Below are 21087 nucleotides of genomic sequence, written 5' to 3'. Positions count from 1 at the left end.
GCATTTTTTGGTTTGTCGCCTACGGTCACACAGCCACCCCAGCAATCGAATCGAAAAAATTTATTTATTTCTATATATGTTGTGTGATAAATATTATTAAAGAAATCGCGACAAGTCCGGGCCTGAAGCGTTATAGATCGCGTTCAAGCATTCAATACAGTTCCCCGGGCAAAGCGGTGGCGAAAAGGCACACCAAACGTTAAGAGGGGGCGACAGCGAGAGAGAGAGAAAATGTCACGCAAAGAAGCAGAAAAAGAGTGAAGAAATTACAATATTAAAGTGTGGGCCGAGAGGGGGGAAAACACACACACTCACACTTACACACACATAAACACACATACACGCAAGGGAAGGAAGAAACGGCATAAGAAGCATTGAACAATTTACCAAACACACAACAACAACAATAACAATAAAACTGAAAACATAATATTCTGAAATAATAATTGCAAAATTCAAAAAGTGAGTGAAAAATTCGACAAGGGGAAAACGCAACATTTATCGTGCGAGCGAGCGAGCGAACGAGCGTGTGTGACCGAGGGAGGTAGCGAGCGTGAGAGAGAGCATAAATAAAAAACACAGAAGAAGTTATTGTTGTTGTTGTTGTTATTATTGGCGGTGTTGTTGTTATTGGAGTATATAGTTGTAATCCAAAGTGGGGGGGAGGGTACCTGCATCAGAGAAAGACACCTGCAAATCGGGGGGGAGGCGGACACAAACCAAAAACAGAAGGAAACACAGACACACTCCCAAACACACACACACACACGCGTAGAAGAAGAATATGAGATCTTTGATTAGCCGCCAGCTCCAGTCCAGCTTCAATCCTTGGTTTGAATGTCGAGGGTAATTGGCATCACTTGGGATTGGGATTGTACGCTGCCTGCCCTCACACACACCACATCCACACCCCATTGCCAGCAGCAACAACAATGCAAAGTTTGGACTCATCATGCCAAGAAGCAGATGTAAGTTGTTCCCCAAGATCGAATCTGATCGGATCGGATCGGATTATTTATCTAACGTTTTTCGTTTGCTAATTTCACCTTCTTTTTTCTATTTTTCCTGTTGTTTTGTCTTTGCAGTTTATAATCAATGATACATTGAAGAAATTGAAGGGATCCAACGCCAACGCTACAACGGATCATGTGCAGGGATTAGGGCTGCCGGTGCAGCACCAGCATACGCACCAGCTCCCACCCTCCACGCAAGCCATCACCTTTCCCACCAGCAGTAAATCATTTCTGGAGACAAGTCTTCTTCAGGCTATACCACAAATACCTGCCCAACCGCCCATTTGCATCTTTGATGATGATGAACCCACAGAGGCAGCCATTGGCGTCGGCGGCGGTGGCGGTGGAGGAGGAGGAGTGGGAGGGGGAACAACAGTTATGGGTGTCGGCCTCAGTTTGGTCAGTGGAGCCGGTACATTGTCCATGGGTATTGCACCATCACCATCATCGTGTTCCTCATCGACAACAACATTATCGAATTTTAATTCAATTACTTCACCATCTCCGGTAGTCCCAGATTTGTTGCTATCAACGCCGCCAGGCATTAATTCTAGCCTCAGTAATAATAATAATACAACAACAACAACTGCGCCGCCAACAACAATAACAGCGCAACCGGCGTCAACAGCAACAGCAGCAACAACAACAACAACGACGACAAGGAAATTGGAAAAGCGTCCTCCAAGCACAAACTCAGGCCATCATTTACATCATCATCATCATCAACAGCAGCAACAGCAACATCATCATCATAACCATGTCCTGGCCTCACCGACTTCGTCACCCAGCAAAAGACAAAAATCCAGTAGCAGTAACAGCAGCGGAAACGCCAGCCAAGGTAACAAGGATGGCAGCTCCTCTAGTCGCCCAACAACAACAACAACTTCCACATCATCCACCACATCCTCAGCGTCAGCGCGCTCTGGCAATGCCAATTCAAAGGCTTCCTCCGGATCCGCAGCATCCTCCGCATCGTCCACCACCAACACCTGCCCAACAAGTCACACAGCAAAGTTCTTTAATATACATGAAAAGATCAGGGAACTGTATTTGCAATTATTTAGCAATGATTTAAATCATTTTGCTGAAACGGGGGTAAGTTATGTAACTTGAAATTGAACTAGAAATGCTTTGCTTGCGAAAGAAGAACTGTTCCCATGTGGCAAACATTTCAAAATCAACTGAAACCTTGCTTACTTTGCAATACCTTGGTGATGTGAAAATGACTTGTCTAGCCTGGGAACAGTTTCAAATCGGGTCTTTGTCGTATATTCTTTTGAGACATTCAGATTCTAAACTCAAATTTATTTTACAGGTAAAGCAACGCACACGATCATTTATCCTGGAACGTTTGGTGGAGCGAGAAAAACTCAATACAATTGTAGTGAATCTTTATCCTGGCAATAAAGGTTACTCACTGGCCCTGCGATATGATGAGCATTTAATGCTAAATCCACTAACGAACGAATGGACAACGATAGACGACGATGGCATGGGAGGAGGATTGGGAATAGGAGCAAGTCACAAGAATCGCAACAAAATAACCACAGAAGAGAGTCAATCCAAAGATATATATAGCAGCTCTAACAACAGTTCCGCCAACCATCATCATACCCTCGGTCTAGTGGAAGTCTTGCGTTGGCCATATGAGAATGATTTACTCCTGCAGTGCATTGATCGTGAAATGTTGCCCGAATTCCTGATGGATTTGCTCAATGCTGAGACCATTAGCCTTGCCGATGGTCCGATCAGTGGCAGCGGCCCTGCATCCGGCGGTGGCGGTGGTAGCAACACCACCACGACACCTGGCGATGGTATAACGAGAGTTTATGCCAAGCCCTGCGTTTTCTATGCCGGTTGCGTTATCGTCCAAATTCGTGACTTTCGTCAGACATTTGCCACCTCAACGAATATCTGTGATATGAAGCATATATTGCTAAGACCCACAAATGCCACACTTTTTGCCGAAGTGCAACAAATGGGCAGCCAATTGTCCTCGGAGGATAAACTCGTGCTCGAAAGTCAATTGGTATTGGCCACGGCAGAGCCGTTGTGCCTGGAGCCAGATCCACGGATCGGTAGGCAGGCCATCAATGCCCAACATCAGAAGCAGCTCTACAATTCTCACGAGCTGCGGCGACAGATGAAAAAATTCACGCAGATTGCAATCAATCGTAAACGTAAATTGGATCAATTTACGCATCATCATGGATTAGAGCTGTGCGATTATTTGGCGAGATTGCGGCAACGGCCACGAACGGCTAGTAGTAGTGGCGGCGGCGTCGGCGGCGGCGCTATTAGCTCTGGTGGAGCGGGAATGAATGCAACACCGCCGGCGACAGCACCAACCAACAATCCGCTTGTTGGAGCGATGCTATCATCGTTTACCTCAAAGGTGCCGCGTCGACCACACGAAGTGATTAGACCGATACGTCCGCCTTGTTTGGAATATCCTGCCAATTTGAAGGTTCCCGACCATGTCATTAGCGTGGAGAAATATGCAAAAACATTCGAGGCATTGAATGAGTTCAGTGATTCGTGCAAGGATGGCTGCCAGCCAAATTGCCGGCATAATTTCCAACCACAATTAATTGAGGAATATGTCCTTGAAACGGAACGTGAAGCCAATAATGAGGGTCGACGTGCTTTATATCATATAAAGCTATCGATCTATCAGCGTCCCTCGGATGCTGAATATCTGGGGGAATTGTATGTGGATCGGGATTATCGTGAGGGTGAACGTAATGGGGAATCGTGTCGCTTTGCCCTTGGCACTCGTGTGCATGCCAATCGTTATATACAGCAATTTCGTGAGATTTTCACTGAAGAGGGACGCAAAGCGGTTAAAATAACGCATCTGATACCAGGACATGTGCCAATTGTTACCCATACGGGATTAACCAATGAGCAGAGATTGTTAATGCAGCAGCAACAACAGCAACAACGGCAGCAGCAGCAGCAGCAGGCTCAACTCCAGCAACAACAGCAGCAGCAACAACAACAACAGCAACAACATGTTGTTGTTGTCAATCAACCTCAACAGCAGCAACAACAATTGTCTGCCACTGTGCATCATGTGGCTCTACCTCGTCAGCAATTGGCTGCAAAAACTCTACAATTATCTGGTGCAAATGTTATAAGTTTGCAGCAAAATTTCCGCCAACAGCAACAGCAGCAACAACAACAGCAAACGTATACAGTGGAGGCTTCAGCTGCTGGGCAACAACAGCAGCAGCAGCAACAACAACAACAGCAACAAATTGTTGTGCCACAGCAACAAAATAATAATACAACCACCACGCATCAAGTTAGTCTCAGTAATGGTTCCTTAGTTCTAGTACAACAACAACAAGCACCACAGCAGCAGCAGCAACAACAACAACAATTGACACAAGTACTGCAACATTCTGGCATAACCATACAACCAGCAGCCAGCAACATACAACAGCAGCAGCAGCAACATCATCAACAGCAGCAAGTGAAAGTTAACTCGGCCATAGGCAACGCAAATTCAGCATTGCGTGCTCAGCTCAATTCCAATGTGCCAATTCTGGTAAGTCCACATGAAGTTGTGTCTACTGCAAACTGTTCTCACTCTCGTTGTCTCTCTCTTTCTCTCTCTCTCTCTCTCTGTGTCTCGCCTTCTGTTAGCAATCACAGCTGAAGGCTCAGCAACAACATCAACATCAACAATTGTTGCAGAAGCAGCAGCAACAACAACAGCAACAACAGACAACTGCCAGCAGTAATAACAATAACAATAATAATAACAACAATAATAACAGCAACAATAATAATAATAACAATAATAATAGTAATATCAATAATAATACAGCCATACATCCAAATCCTGCTATTAATGCCATTGTCAATAGCATCATGAATTCGGCTAATCAGTATCAACAACAACAGCAGCAGCAGCAACAACAACAACAACAGCAACAACATTGTAAGTGCAACAGACACCTAAATGGGGAATTGGTAAAAACTTTGCTCCCTAAAGTATGCATTGTCTCAAGACAACTTTTAGGCTACAAGGCATAAGTAAATGCTTTAGATGAATACCTTTCCAGGCCATATTGCATATTTTAAGGGTCAAGTTTCATATATGTGTATTTAAAGCATTAATTATGGTTTTGTTTTGTTTTCTAGCTGCCCAAACAACGCCCAGTAACAACAATATTGTCACCACAACCAATAGCAACAACAACAATGGCAACACCACCAGCAGCAACAATAATAACAACAATGGCAACATTATTGGTCCACCGCCACCCTCCACCGCCGTTGTCGCCGCACCGCCACACACAACGCTCAAAAATTCGAGCAATGCTTCGATATTAAACCTGCTCAATAGCGCACCAGCTGCCATGACCAGTACACCAGTGGCCAGTGGCACATTTACTGCCTCAACGGGTCAGCAGCAGCAGCAACAACAACAACCGCAGCAACAACAGACCCTTACCCTAGTGCAACATCATCCCCAGCAGCAGCAGCAGCAACAACAGGGCACGGCATCCACAACAGATGGAACCACTGCCACATATGTGCAAACGACTAGAGGAACACCGACCCTGGTGACGGCGCAACAGCGTAAACAGCAATCTAGTGAAGTATTGCAAAATCTTTTGAATGCCAATCGTAAGATTGGTGGCGGAGCAACAACAACATTTCGCACCAATTCAGCTGGTAATCTTATTGCTGTCAATCTGAATCCGACCACCCAAACAGGCCAGGCAGCCGACGGTGGTGGTGGTGGTGCTGGTGGGGGTGGTGGTCAAACAGTTCGCGTTTCAATGTCCGCTCTGGCCTCACAGTTGGCTTCGCCACCGGCGGTGATGACAAATCCAACGACTAGCTATACAGTGATCTCTTCAGGGAATAGTGGAGCAGCTGCTTGGATACAAAGTCCCACGGGGCCGGTGCAGCAAAGGATATTGAATTCATTGCGCAGGGATAGCACCACAGCACCACCGAATGCCATAGTAGTAGGTATGGCTGCCCCCCTCGCCAGGCAGTGACTCGAACGCGTCGAATGCCAGTGGATTTGCAGTGCCCAGCAATGTGGCTAGCTCGGGCGGTAGTTCTGGTGGATCGAGTGGCGGTCCATCAAGTGGTAGTGGCGGTGGTGGTGGTGCCCTCTCCGCTCTGCTGACGAATGCTGCAACACCATCGCCATCTGGTTCAGATCATTCGCAATCCTCGCAAACGCATCAAAATCAAGCACTCCTCGAGCGTCTCTCCAATGTGACATCGAATGTCTCCGCTGTGGCCATGCCGCATATGTCACCGCAGCAGCCACAGCAATTTATCACAAAGACTTTGGTTCACTCACCTGCCACCTCGTCCATACATTCGCCTATGTCTAGTCCGCATCCACAGCCTTCGGCATCCCCGCAGCAACACCAACAGCAGCAGCAGCAGCAACAACAGCAGCAGCAAACCACCGCCACACTCAATCTGCAGGGCATAAATTTCTCTCAGTTACAAGGGGCCATGGCCAATTTTGCTGGCCTTCAGAATGTTCAGGTTCAAATTCCCGGATTCAATCAGCCAATCTCTCTACAATTCTCGCAGCAGCAGCAACACCAACAACAACAGCAAACGGGCACCGCAACGGTTGTTAATGCCGGCGGCGGCGGAGGAGCTGGCACTCAGGGTCAACAGCGAAGTGTTTTGGTCTCTGTGCCAGTTTCTGGGCAACAGCAACAATTACCCCACACGATTACCCTGCAAACTCAGCCGGCCCCGCATCAGCAGCAGCAGCAACAACAACAGCAGCAACATGCCCCACCCACTGGGACAATAGTCAGTCTCCCATCATCGGTGACGGGCAGCACCCAAACGGTGGTCATTACGAACAATGCTGGAGCCGCCGGCGGAGGGCAACAAGCTACTGGCAATCCTAATGGCAACGCCACTGCGGGAGGAGGTGCCACAACGGCCATGCTTACGTTACCAATTGGTAAGTGTAGTAGGAATCAAAGAATGTTGTATGACCATTAGAATTAGATTCCTAGTCTAGGATAAGATCGAGAGTTCCCTTCCAGCAGCAGTGACACAACTCAATACAATGAGAGGAGTACAGCTGCTTCCTTTGACATCCTCCGTCTGCTTTTTTGTCTCTTTCTAATTGATATAAGCCTCTTCTTGGCTTGCATCGAAGGGGGATGGAAATATGCTTTAGTTATGGGGGAGGTGGATCAGTTTATGCCCTTAGTTTATAGCCCATTTGGGTGATTGGTTGGTGGGCCGGTGGGTGGGTGGTTAGTCGGGTGGTGTGTGAAGAAAAGGCGAAGGTGGCTCCATAATTGACGCTTGCATTGCGTTTTGGATCTTACTTACATTTATATATATATTTTACCTCTATATATATTTTTTTTTTGCATTACAATTTATTTTTTAATTAATTTAATTTAATTTAATTCTTTTATATATATATTTTTTGAATACGCTTAATTTTGTTCTCTTCTGTTTCTGTTTCGTTTCTCGTTTACAACAACAAACCAAAAAAAAAAAAAACAAAACAAACCAAACCAACTGCAACAACAACAAAACACAAATCCGTTAACAATTCGTTTCGATCACTCAATAAATCCTCCTCGCCTCCATCTCCATCTCCAATTGTCCTTCACCACACCCATTATCCTTCATGTCCGCCCAATCGATTCGTTCAACTTCAAAAACAAAAACAAAATAATCCAAAATCCAATTAAATTTTTTTTTATTTTGTTCATTTTATATTTGTGTTTATTTGTGTGTGTGTGTGTGTGTATATATGTTTTTTGTGTGTGTGTTTTAACCATAATTTCATCTACCTCCTCTTGCGCCACCCCCAATCATTTGCTCCACCCCAAAATCAGTTTGAGATTCTAAATCAAAAATTAACCAAAAAGTTCAAAAGGAAAATTTTAGTTAGAAACCATCTCCTATCTATCTATCTATCTCTCTCTGTCTATCTATCTATCTGCCTATCTCTCGACATGTCTAGTTCTCATTTGCAACCTCAAAAAACAAAAACCAAAAACAAAAAAAGAAAATCAAAAGAAGAAAAAAAAAAAAAAAAAAAAACTCCCCCGCACACCCACGTTCTGCTCTTTGCTTACAGCTCAAATAGTCGGTGCCGGTGTACAGAAACTAAATCCTCAAACAATACGTACCTCAAGTGTTGGTGGTGGTGTAGGTGTCGTCCAGTCATCGCAGCAGCAGCAACAGCAAACCCATCCTCAGCAGACTCAAGTGCAGCAGGTTCAGCAACAGCAGCAGCAACAACAACAGACGCCAGTTGGGAATCAAACAACAACAACAGCGGCTATCCAACTGGTGGGCACCATACAGCAAAGGGCACGAAATGTTCAAGTGGTGGGAGCCAAGCAATTGGCCACCAATCGCCAGATATTGACTGCCCAAAGACAAATCGGTGGATCGACATTGAAGATAGCCACAACCCCGGTGAATGGTGAGTAGAATGTGAATGATCTGCCGCCTAAAGTAGGCAACGAGTTCAAAGAATCCCAAAAAAAATGACAACCAGACCCTAGTCTTTAAGATGAAGTGACTTATCACTTTTCTGGAAAGTCCTGCAGACAATTCAGTTGAAAACTATCTAACGTCTTCTCAGGAAGTTAGAAAGGACTTTTTTTTTTCTTTGTTTCAACATTTGTGATAATGCCAACTATAATATATCTGTATGATTTGAATGATCTTGGTCTTAAGCAGTCTCTGGACGGATCATTTTCGTTGAAAGAGTGATAAGTGACCAAGTCGGCCAAATTTCAACAAATCCGATTTTAGTTTTTAGGGTGTAACAGAAATGTCAAAAGAAGAAGTATCTAACATAGATTGACCAAATTAATCATTGCGTATACAATGTAAACATGATTCATTGTCTGTTTTTCTATTGCAGCTGCCAATGTGGTCACTAGTACTGGCAATCTGACTGCACCCATTGTGATGTCCACCCAGAAGCTTCAATTGAAAACGGTGAAGGCTGCCACACAACAAGCACAACAACAGCAGCAGCAAAACCAACATCGAATACTCAATCAGCAGAGCAACACAGTCACGGCCTCATCACAGACACTGCCTAATCCCAGTCAGGTGCAGCAAGTACAACAGCAGCAGCAGCAGCAACAACAACTGCAGCATATACAGATTACAGCAGCTGCTGCTGCTGCTGGTCGAACAGGAACTGCCACTGGAACGACTAGTTTAAGCCAAAGGACACTAACAGCTTTGGCAGCAGCTAAACAACAACAACAACAGCAGCAGCAGCAACAACAACAACATCAGGCAGCGGTCAATCGAAGGCGCTCTACCACCGATGCCACAAAATAGAGGCAACCGCATCTCCTCCTTCTCCTGAACACCAAACCACTTCCCCCGCCTCCTAGAAAATTGTGATTCGTGAATGCAAAATGGGCAACCAAATAAGAATCTAGAGAGAAAATGAGAAAGAGAGAGATAGAGATAGAGAGAGAGAGAGAGAGACATACACACGGAGTTAGAGAGTGAGTTAGTAAGATAGATAAAGAGAGAATGAAAGAGAATGAGAGATAGAACATTAATCATGAATTAGAAGAACAATTCATAAGGCTACGCGTTGTGTATTTTGCATGATATTATAGTTTATATATGGTTACCAACAACAACAAAAACAACAACAAAACACTTAACTAGCCCTACTATCATACATTGTATACCCCCTCACCTCACCCTTCGCCCACCCTCCCCCATAATGCATATACACATATATATGTATATGTATATGCCAGATATATACATATATATATATATATGAATAGATATATTTGAATTTTTTTAATGTGTAATCGTAAGAGGAAAGAATATGCAAACCTAGTTAATAGTAAATGCGACTGCGCTTGTGTTAATTGTGACCGTACTCTCCTCTCCACGCTCCCGCCACCTTTTCCTTCCCCCACACTCCCGCCACCTTTTCCTTCCCCCACACTCACACACAAAACTGTTCCCCTCTCTCCACCACACCAACAAGCCACCCCTTTGTATCCACACACCACGTTCCCCCTCCTTGCTCTTTAATAATATTTATCTAGTTTGTATATATCTTATATATATTAAAAAAAAACCGGAAAATTGTTTCAACAAATAAGCAAAATTTCATCTATCAAAAACAAAAAAAAAAAAAAAAAACTCCAATTTGTTAAGCCCCCTAAGACTAGAATTCTAAGCATAAAACCACAAAAAACTAAAATTAATATTAAAAAGAAAACACAAAAAAAAAAAAAAAAAAACAAAGCAATAATAAGAAGAAATTATAAAAAAAAGTAACGAAAAAGCAAATAAATAAGAAAGAGAAAACAAAATAAGAATAAATAAGAGAAAAAAACTAAAAAAAAAAAAAAAAACACACGTAACGTACATTTATTGTAAAGAAATTCTAATTATTATAATTAATTTAGTTTACGAGAAGCAAAAAGCAAAAACAACTTATGAACAGATTTAATGGTTCATATTATATATTAATATATAAATATATATATTCGGATATATATAAAATACTTATGTATATTTATATGATTAAAACATACATCAAAATGTACTATGATTAATTATTGCTAATTATTTAAACAATCGCGCTAAGTTTACAACAACAAAAAATCAATTTTAGTTTGTAATCGAGTAACAAAAAAAAAAAAAAAAACAAAAACAAAAAACGAAAGAAGTGACAACAAAACAAAAAAGAAAACAAAAGAACAGTCGTAGCCTCAACAACCTATTTAGTACTTCCAAAATTTAAACAAACAAAACAAAAAAGTCAATATTTAAAGGAATTATCTAAACAATTTATTTGTAATAGTTTAATGTAGAATGCAGTAAGATGAAAACGAGAAAATATTATTATTATAACTATTATTATTATTAATTATTATTACTGTAAAAAGTTCAATTGCTATGACTAAAAACAAAAAAAAAAAAAAACAAAACAATCATTTTTTTTCTCTCTCTTAAGAAAACGTGAAAACTTTTGCCAGTTTTTCCCCTTTCCCTACACACATCTAAACCAAGACACAAACACACACAGTTAAGAAATTTCCTTTTTTTCTCGTAGCATGAAATTATTGTATTTATTTAAGACACGATTTTAATTATGTTTAAATTTTTTGCTGTAATTGTTTAATGCTTTTGCTGTACAACTAAAGAACTAAAACAAAAATCTAAAGCACACACACACAACACCTCATACTCCCATTAGTCCTGCCGTGTCCCCATCCCCCCCCACCAAAAAAAAAAAAAACTTTACACTTGTCCAGCATCCAAAAAAAAAAAAAAGGAAACAAAAAAAAAAAACGTAAAATGAAAAACCAACCACACTCAAACATAATTTACTCAATGTTAATATTAAATTAATAAATGTGATTTAAGAAAAATAAAAAATTTCAACAAAAAACGAAAAAAAAAAAGAAAAGAAAACGAAAATTACAGTAAAATGGAAAGTTACTCAAAAGTGTTAGCAAAGAACTGGCCAAAAGAAAGAAAACAAGAAAAGTTAAGTCTATAAAACTGAAACCTGACATTATAGTAGAACAACAACAGCAAACACGAAAAGCTAATGAAGACGACGAGAAACAAGAAGCAAAGATGAGAGAAGAGAACAACAAAATGTGTGGTCTGATCAAATGGAAATTGAAACGTAATTAAAAAAGATTTATTAATTGTAATGCGGAGCAATCTAAGCAGCAGCCATAAGCTAATTTATATATACACATACATATATATATATATATATAACAACCACAACTAAATCGAATATATATATATACATATATGTATGTATGTATGTATATATATACATATGACTATTAATATTAAATGTGTAATTTCAATTCAATAACTGCTTATCAAAAAATACCTGACTGTAGAAACTTTTCATTCTGATTACGAAAAGAACTCTTGAGAAATAACTAAAAAGTAATACAAATAATCTAAATACTAAATATATATACATATATAAACCGATATATATATATATATATATATATATGCATATGTGTGTACACACATACATACATACGTATAGGTACATAAATGAAGCGCCGACAAAGTCACTGCAAGAAAAAAAAAAACAAAAACAGAAAAACAAACAAACAAAAAAGCTCCGTTAATCAATAAAGTGTGAAATGGAATTATAAAATTAAATCTAAAGTATATTACATTTAAATATGTAGATTTGAAAGCTTTTGTTTTGTATATCCTTTCGCCAAACTGTTCCCACTTAGAAGCGAAGCATACTTAGAGGCGTCAACATACATGTTGGAGGAACATATGCAACCAAAAGAGGATATTCTGCCATAAATCTCTAGAGAAACCGTTTTCAATTGTACAAAGCTAATAATTTATTTTACATTTATCTAAAATTACACACAAGAAAAAACAATTCACAGTCAGATTTCAACGGGATGCAGCAAGAGATTGGGATAGAAACGCAAACCCTCAACGGACTCATCTCGGCACACTTTGCCCAAACGCTCAGCAACCAATAGCCGCTCCTTCGCCAACAGCAAAGAAATGCCCAAATTCTTGGCCAATTCCTCAACGGCCAACGATGTGGCGGCTTGCACTTGCTCCAAAGCATCGATGGCTATCAAGGCATCATCGTGAGACTCCAATTGTAGGACTCTAGCACCACTGGGAAAGCTGCGTAAGCGTATGGGGCCACTTAATTGCTCACAGGCATGCAGTAAATCCTCTGGTGATAGCAATTCTAAGCCCCGAGCACGATTCACACGACAATAGACATCAGCCAGTGACATCATGCCTCCGTGTTCCTGGATAAAAAAAATTTTAAATGGTTTGTTATGTAGTCTATAATGATGTATGAGGGGACATCTACCTCGATGGGATCGAGCAGCATCTCACATATCTGTTGAGCCAAACTATTGAAATAGGCAGTGTTGCTGGTGAAATTATCTCTGGTCACAGGGTCATCGATACCAAGACTGAGGAGGTAGGATTTAAAGCGCACTGTCTCATCGTCAGAGATTTCACCTTTTTGCTCTCGTATTTTCCCACTAATCGTCTTGGACAAGCCGACCATATCCTTGGCCATGGCCATTAGAACGGAAAGATCTTGGAAAGCCAAAGCGATGTTTTCATCTGTCGCCTTGGCTTTTGCCTCTAGATGACGCTCAATGCCACCGATTCCTGTGCGTTTTTGTATGCGTGCCAAGCGATCCTCGGATCCAGAAGCCGCCTTATTTTCAGAACTACTGATAGCCATCTCGTTGGTGATCATGACCTCCCAGACGCGGGCCGAGATGGTCTCACGCAAGGCACTATGAAATTCCACACTGAGACCATTTTTGCCGGAGAGTTTAATGTGCGCCGCGCGACTTGTGTCCAGTGGACCAGGACCCTTATCCGCCTGCGGTGGTCGCAAATGCATAATAATTCGGGTCTTGCGTCCGAAAAAGTTCGAGGCCGTCGTCTCTTCACTCAATGATATCACATAATAGAGAGGCAAACAAAGGGTAACAGCCGCTCGAGCAATCTCACCAGGACGTCCCCAAAACAAGCGATGTGTGGTCAGCACTACTTCGCCTTCCTCGAACTCGGTCTAGAAGAGGAGTACAAAATGTATTAAAAGAAAATCAACATTTAAATCCATCACAGTCCTCCTTACCTTTTGGTCACCATCATAGATTTTTACATTGCGGTCGCGGCTTACAAAGGATTCATTGGGATTTAGGCGGGCCTCGATATAGGCAAAGCGATTCATTTGGCTGACCAAGTGATTCAATGAAGATTTAAAATGCCTTGATCCTGATTTTCGTCTTTGTTTTGATCCCGATTTTTCGGATCACGGAAAAGTTTTTCTATGGAACAGTGTGGCCAAACTATGGAAAATATGAGTCAACATACTGTTAAAGTTAACATAGTCCCAAATGATGCTGTTAACGTTAACAGACTCTCGAATGGTGCTGTACTATCGATTGTTTTACCGCTATTTGCCACTATAAAGTCCCGGTGTTTCGCTTAATTATAGCCCTTGTAAAATCGTTTTTTTTTTTTTTTTGTTATACTAAATTAATATAATTATACCAAATGTGACGTGCTAAATGATATGTGGAATGTGTAAAGCGATTATGCAAGACAACAAATAATGCTGATAAGTTCCAGTTAAATTCCACAACGATCAATCAGAGGCGGATTACAATGGCTACAACAACAAAAGCAACAACAACAACAACGGAAGCAAAAGCTGCTACTGCCAGTAAAATGCTGGAAGCAGCATTAGAACAAATGGACGGAATTATATCAAACACCTCAGGACAAGTGAGTGGAGGATCTACAGTTGGAGCTATTTCTTCGCTGACATTGAGCGAGCGTAATCTAATTTCGGCCACAAATGTTCTATCAACAGCCAAGACACTGGCCCTGGCCCTGCAACAGGTGAGTCACTCTGTTTGTGATTTCAGTGTTTGATTTCACTTAATCCCGTTTGATTCTGTGTCTTAGGTAGGCTTGGCGGCCCCAGCTCCGGATCCCGTGACAGCTGCCATTATCAGTGATTGGCTGGAGACGCATATACCCCGCCAAGATTCCGATGAGCGTATGCGACGCCTGCAAAGGGACAAGGAGGGCCTGGCCCTGCAATATCAAATGCTGGCCGAGCGTGTCTCGGAGCAGGCAGACCGAATAATTGAGCTCGAAGGCTTGCTGCAAGAGAAGACGCAACTGTTGGGTGCCAAAGATGAGCAGCTGCAACGCCAGATGATCTCTCGATCCGCTCTGGAAACACAGAAATTGGAATTAATGAGTGCCTTAAGTGAACTGAAGCTTCATCGTACTGCTCTGGAAAGGGAGAATGAGTTTCAGGCACACCAAGAAGAAGTAGCTGCAGGCGGTAGCTTGAGTAATCTGAATCAAAAAGCTTTTATGGGTTCGCCCAAGACGCCACCGTCGGCTTTGCGTCATCAGATCAAACCGCAATTTCACAGTCTGCCCCGTGCCCATGGCAAGCATACTCACCAGATTAACAACAATAACAACAATAATAATCATAATCGCTCGCTGGATGTCAATGCCAATACGAGTGGCAAACAGCGTAATGTGGCCTTTGCTTCGAATGAACAAATTCTCATTGACGATGTGTTGCCGGATGCAGAATCCTCCATGTTCTCAAGCTTTATATCGCAGTCGACACCATCGCCCAAATCGCGCGAACGCTCACGTCTCCGCTACATTTTGGGCATGCTGCGACGTAGCAATAGCAGCAATTGCGAGTTAACCGCCTTGGAGCAGGCAGAGCCCGAGTTCCGTCGCGGCGGCTCGCGGGCTACAGCCGGCGGACGCATTGAGTGGAGTGCCCAGACTTCATTATTTAGCGATGCGGCTAAACATTGGACAACTTGGAATAGTCAAGATGTCTGCCAATGGCTTGGTTCAATGGGTTTGGGTTGCTACGAAGACAATTGCCGGTAAGTGAAGAAAACAACAAAAATTTTTGCTGGGAATGCAACAAAAAAAGGTCATCAAATGGTTACACTAGCAAATGATTGAAGCAACGAAGAAGCTTTGATACTATTGGCACCTTGTTACCGACATCGAAATTGGAAAAAGGCTGTATAGAGATATATATATGTATATCCCATAAAGCATGGGTAATCTCTGAAGATCGTTGAGAATTAGAGATTGAAATCCTGTCCTGGCCTGTCCTTCTGTGTGTCTTTATCCTCTTGTCCAGTCCGTCTCCATGTCTGTCTGTTTTTTCATAAAGAGAAGTTAGATGAGGCTTGGATTAGGATCGTAGAAGCGATCATATCAAAAGGGTTTTATATTTTTATTGCTTTTTCAAAAGATTGTATACCAAAATTTTATTTAAAAATTTATTTGTTATGATTTTCCGATTATATCCCACGATATTTATCGGTCTTTTAACATTATTTTATTTTAAATATGTATTTATGAGTACAATTTTGAAATATTTGGCAAAAGATTAATAGAAATTGGTAATTTGAACCGATTATTTTTGAATCTTACAGTTTTTGTGTGTCTTAGATTTTCTTATAGATTTTTTGATAAACATTGTTTATTTGGTTTTAGTTCTTGATTCTCGTTTTAAAGTTGGGCAATTAAGAGAAATGTTTCTCTTGAGAAAAATTTAAAGCTAGGTAACCAATGCATTCCCCGCTTCGTGTTAAGGTTTTGTTAAGTGACTAATTTGTGGAGGATCCCTAAAAACGTTTCCATTTGCGTCGTATAGAAAATGGCTAAAGGCCAATCCAACTGTTTCCATATTTACTGCTTCACCCGTGGACATTGAACATGAACTGAATTTAAAGTTGCCTTTGCATCGTAAGAAGATATTGCTAGCCATTGATGAAATAACGGGCAAAGAGTTCGATGAACTAACACTAAAGGCATCCCAGTTGGATGTGGGTTGGGTCCTACGTTGGCTGGACGACATCGGTTTGCCGCAGTACAAGGATTACTTTCTGCAGGCCAAGGTTGATGGACGAATGCTGCATCGATTGACTTTGGAGGATCTATCGCAATTACATGTTAGTTCCTGCCTGCATATTGCCTCATTGCGGGCAGGCATATTGTGTATGCGTAAAATGAATTGGAATGCCGAGGGCTTAATACGACGATCGACACGATTAACAACAACAAACAAAGACGACAACGATGATGATGAGAGTTTGGCAGCCAGCCGACCCGACACAGAGAATGTCGAACTGTGGACAGCTCATCGGATAATGGGTTGGCTGCAGACCATCGATCTATCCGAGTATACACCCAATTTGCGTGGAGCTGGTGTTCATGGTGCCTTAATGCTGTACGAGTCTCGTTTCAATGCGGGTCTCTTAGCCGATTTACTCTCAATACCGCCAAGTAAATCGCTTTTGCGTCGCCATTTGGCCATGCATTTCAAAGAGCTGGTTGGACGGCCTATTATATTGGCTAAACGTGATGCCGAAGAGGCACCCGGCTATCAGCCATTGACCATAACGGCCAAGATAAAGCCTGTTAAGCGTACGCAATTCTCTTTGAAGCGTCGCAAAAGCACCAAAGGACAAACCGATATCGATTGGACTGAATATGTGTGCCCTATGAATGCCTTGGTGCCGAATTTGCGAGCATCCAAAACAGATATGGTCAAAGACCCAGAGAGCTCCATTAGCTCAAATTAGACAGAAGAAAACTGAAGAAAACAAAAAATCACAAGAAAGGGTGCGGAAATCAAAGCACAATTAACTAAACAACAAAAAAAAAAAAAAAAAAAAAGGGAGAAAATACACATACAAATACAATTTATATTGTTAATCTAGTTTTAAGTGAGCATAGAAAACGACGAAACGAAGAAACTGCCCCCAAAATAAGCAAAGATACCAAACACAAAACACATCGACAATATTAGCAAAGAATTTAAAGCCTAGAGAGTTAATCCCTAAGTTTAGCTCAAAATCCAATCTTCCAGAATATCTACATCTATATATATACATATATATATATGTATATATATATGTATGTGCCCTATACATACCAGAAGCAAAACATTTTCTTTCTCCTTCAATCAAACTTTTCACTTAAAAACTAGGAAGAACTTTTTGTATTTACTTTTACTTTTTGCGCTAAGGAAAATGAATTTTTTAATTTGAAACAAACGAGAAGTATTTAGCAATGGCATTGAAACGACCTTTGAAAGCGAATTAAAAATAAGCCCAAAAGTTCATATTTTTTCCGATATATATATATATATATATAGGCATATCACATATTAATACACACTAATAGACTTATGGACCATCATTTTTGTGGAGTTTATTTTGTACTAACATTTAACTGTATTAAAGGAAATAAAAATTATTTTTTTGTATTGTATAATAAAAAATAATAATAATAATAAAAACAAAAGAAAAAACAATTTTTGAAAAAATATATAAAAAAAAAAAAAAAACACAGGCACACAAAGTGCGAATATTTTGTTTTCTTTGTTGTTTTCTTTTTTCTTGTTGTTTTCGTTGGTTAAACATTTAGATAAACGTTGTTAAACAATACCGACTGACTAGGCAGGCAAAAAAAAAAAAAAAAAAAAAAAACACTTTTATTAAATACTAGAAACAAAAAAAAAAGAATAATAAAAATTAAATTTATAGCAGACCGCTTGATGGACGGAATTCAACACTTAGATGACTAAAAACTTATAATCTTTGGCAGTGCATAAAATAAAGTATGTCTCTTTCACTTGAAGCACTCAAGTGCTTGTCTCTAGGGGACCACCCAGAAGATTCTCAAGGACGACGCCACCAGAAGCAACAGCCGCAGTAGCAGCTGGGTCAGCATCTTCATCATCCTCATCATGACGAACGTTTGGGACATGATGGCTCGATGGATGTTGATGGTGATGATGATGATGATGTTTGGCCAGATCACTGTCTGGTATGTGATCCTTCCAATTGCGAAATAAATAGCGTGTGAATTTCTTTAATTGACGAAATTTACAATAGGTGGCACCTTCGGCTGATTGCAGTTGTTGCGTTTGGATGAGGAAACCCTTCTCTTTGAATGTCTTTTCAAGTTTTTCACGTTGCTTGGAGCGACGTGATGAGCGACGTTTTGGTTCACTGTTCGGCGGTGGTTGCTGTTGTTGTTGTGGTTGCAGTTGCTGTTGTGGCTGAGTTATGGAACCTTGTGATGTTGTTGAGTAGGCCGAAAGGGGACTACTTTGAGGTGGTGCCACAACCACAGTGGGTAATAGTAAGGAGGAGGTTGGTGATTCTGGCGGTATATGTAACAATTCCAAACTGAGATCCGTTGAGGGAGGCGGTATATCAATATAGATTTTATCTGATCCCCCACTCGAAGACATTGATGATGGTAACTGGTGTGGTTGTTGTTGTTGTTGCTGCTGCTGCTGTTGTTGTTGTTGTTGCTGTTGTTCGCGTGAAATGAACTCATAGCCACGTAATGTTTTATCTCCTGTACCATTATAATAACGATAATTACCCTCTGCATCCACTGAGAGCATTTTCTTCTCTTGCAAACTGGGCTTGGCACCGCCAGTGAATTTAAACTTACAAATGCTAACCTCTGTGGATGGACTCGCGGATGGTTCAGCCGGCATTGGTGGTATAAAAATGGCAGAACGTTTCCTTTTGCGTAGCATTAAAGGCGATGAATCTCTATGGTGATTGTTATTTGGCTCTTTGGTAAAGAAACCATTTGGTATGGGTATCTTGAGGGCCAATTGATTGTCCTTCTCAATTGTTTCGATGGCCGCCAAATTGCAATTTTCCATCAACTGTTGATAGTAGAGACCCACAGCGGGTTGTAGTAACAATTTTGCTGGCTGCTGCTGTTGCTCCGCATCCACTTGATTGCCTAAAGGTTTTGCGGTGGTGCTGGTCGTCAACTGACTCAATGGTGTTGTGCAGGAACTACGGCAATCTGTGGTTGTGGTTGTCGGTGTATCCGTTGTCGTTGGCGTTATGGTGGCCTGTTGTCTATCACTACTGCTATCCGTGCTGGAAATGGAATAACGATCGTTACTCTGATCTCGCAAGCATAAATTTAGTGGCTCCTCCTCCCCATCCTCCACCACATTCACTGGCAAATGGACAGTGGTAACAGCTGATGTTGCTGCAGCTGCTGCGGCAACTGTCTGTTCGCCAGAGATGGTCACGTGACGAGCTGGTGGTGAATTGGGCACTATGGTGCCATAGTTTTTATAAATTAAATGGCATATATCCGCTTTTTTGGGCTTACGACCACGTCGAGGTTTATAATTATCCAAAGTTATCTCACCCATATAGGGTAAATCGGTGTATTTAACTGTATTGCGCTTCAGTGGTGCAGCAATATCTTTTGTTTTCGTTGTGCTGGATACCTCCAACTTGGATGAAATGCTGTGTTGTTGTTGCTGTTGTTGTTGCCGCTGTTGCTGCTGCTGCTGCTGTTGTTGTTGCTGCTGCTCTTTTTGTTGCTGTTGCTGACGTTCGGCTGTACGTTGGATTTCTGCAATTTTCCTTAGCCAACTGCGTACATTCTCGTGAGCAGGATTCGCCGGTGGCGGCGGTGGTGGTGGTCCAGTTGCTGTTGATAGAGTTGCCGGCCTTCCAGTTGGCCTGCTTCCTTGAGTGGCCTCAAAATGTGCCGCATATTCCGCCGGCAAAGCTTGATGATGGAAACGCAATTTAAGTGCTCCGGCTGCTGTTTGACGTTTCTTACTTTGTCGTGGTTTTGTGGCTTGAACTTGTGTGGCCTTAAAGTCACTTGGTGTCTGTAATTGCATTTGAGCTTGACTTTTTGTCACTTTTCTGGCGCCCAATAACAAATTGGCTTTCAATTGCTGCTTGGTTAACGAACTGCAAGCGCCAGCAACATTATGTTGCTGCTGTTGTTGGGAGTGTGTGTGCAGGTGTAAATGTTGCTGGTGATGGTGATGGTGTTGTTGCTCCTGCGTTTTGCTCGCCAACAATGTTTTAAATGGATGATCCTCATCGTGTACATCGTTGGCAGCACCGTGTGAGATGAGTGGATCATCGGAGTTTTGTAGCAACAACCTGTTGGAATTTAGGTCCAAACGATGATGCCAGCAATCCAAATCATTGTCATGCTCCAGTTTGATGGTGGTACCAGTATTTGGTTGTTTATCCTGCATCCTCACTGCATGAAACGAAAGCAAAAGAAAAGAAAAACAGGAAAGAAATGGAAAATTATTTAGAATAATATGTCACATGAATTTTTGGCTTTGTTTCTTTTACTTTTTCTTATAAATTTTTTCGGTTTTCTTATGTTTTGAGGGTTATCTGTGGTGAGGAGAAGAATCACACACACGTTTTTCTTAATTATTTGATTTTTTTTTTTATTTTTTTTTTTTGTGTTTCGCTCGCCGGCAGAAAAGTTGTACCGCTCTGCGGGGAAATTCTATTTTGAATGTCTGGCAAGTGGCGCTCACACACACACACACGCACACACCGAGAATGAGACGACGACCAAGGAGAACAAATTTAAGAAAAAGAAAACCAAAGAAAATCATCTGAAAAGAGCAACGCATTTTGCTCTATGTGAAAATGACTGAAAATGTTGT

At 41.4% G+C, this 21087-nt stretch overlaps 4 protein-coding genes across 4 annotated transcripts; 2 read left to right on the top strand and 2 right to left on the bottom strand.

Annotated features, from left to right (window-relative positions):
- The first annotated feature begins 9 nt into the window (after positions 1-9).
- Positions 10-11678, top strand: Spt20. Its single transcript, XM_068293198.1, is given in 8 exon segments — positions 10-968; positions 1086-2108; positions 2329-4566; positions 4665-4962; positions 5166-6016; positions 6018-6978; positions 8122-8472; positions 8920-11678. Coding segments are annotated over 8 exon segments (6189 nt in total). The 5' UTR covers positions 10-932; the 3' UTR covers positions 9351-11678.
- A 685-nt stretch (positions 11679-12363) lies between these two features.
- On the bottom strand, positions 12364-13878 carry Vps36 (vacuolar protein sorting 36). Its single transcript, XM_068292617.1, has 3 exons — positions 13675-13878; positions 12886-13608; positions 12364-12820 (listed from the first exon to the last, which is right to left on the bottom strand). The coding sequence occupies exons 1-3, from the start codon at positions 13768-13770 to the stop codon at positions 12437-12439; spliced, it is 1203 nt and encodes a 400-aa protein (XP_068148718.1). The 5' UTR covers positions 13771-13878; the 3' UTR covers positions 12364-12436.
- A 133-nt stretch (positions 13879-14011) lies between these two features.
- On the top strand, positions 14012-17639 carry Liprin-beta (liprin-beta). The gene is made up of 3 exons (XM_068292971.1): positions 14012-14444; positions 14511-15472; positions 16258-17639. Exons 1-3 carry the CDS (start codon positions 14208-14210, stop codon positions 17186-17188), a joined length of 2130 nt encoding a protein of 709 aa, XP_068149072.1. The 5' UTR covers positions 14012-14207; the 3' UTR covers positions 17189-17639.
- Positions 17640-18216: 577 nt separating this feature from the next.
- Positions 18217-20658, bottom strand: LOC137579125 (myb-like protein AA). The gene has a single exon (XM_068292822.1). The coding sequence runs from the start codon at positions 20656-20658 to the stop codon at positions 18253-18255; it is 2406 nt and encodes an 801-aa protein (XP_068148923.1). The 3' UTR covers positions 18217-18252.
- Between the last annotated feature and the right edge of the window lie 429 nt (positions 20659-21087).

Source organism: Drosophila tropicalis, unplaced genomic scaffold (genome assembly GCF_018151085.1).
Source record: "Drosophila tropicalis isolate 14030-0801.00 unplaced genomic scaffold, ASM1815108v1 contig_694, whole genome shotgun sequence".
Lineage (NCBI taxonomy): Eukaryota > Metazoa > Arthropoda > Insecta > Diptera > Drosophilidae > Drosophila > Drosophila tropicalis.
The sequence above is the reverse complement of the archived record's forward strand: the minus strand, read 5'-3'. Positions and strand labels throughout refer to the sequence as shown.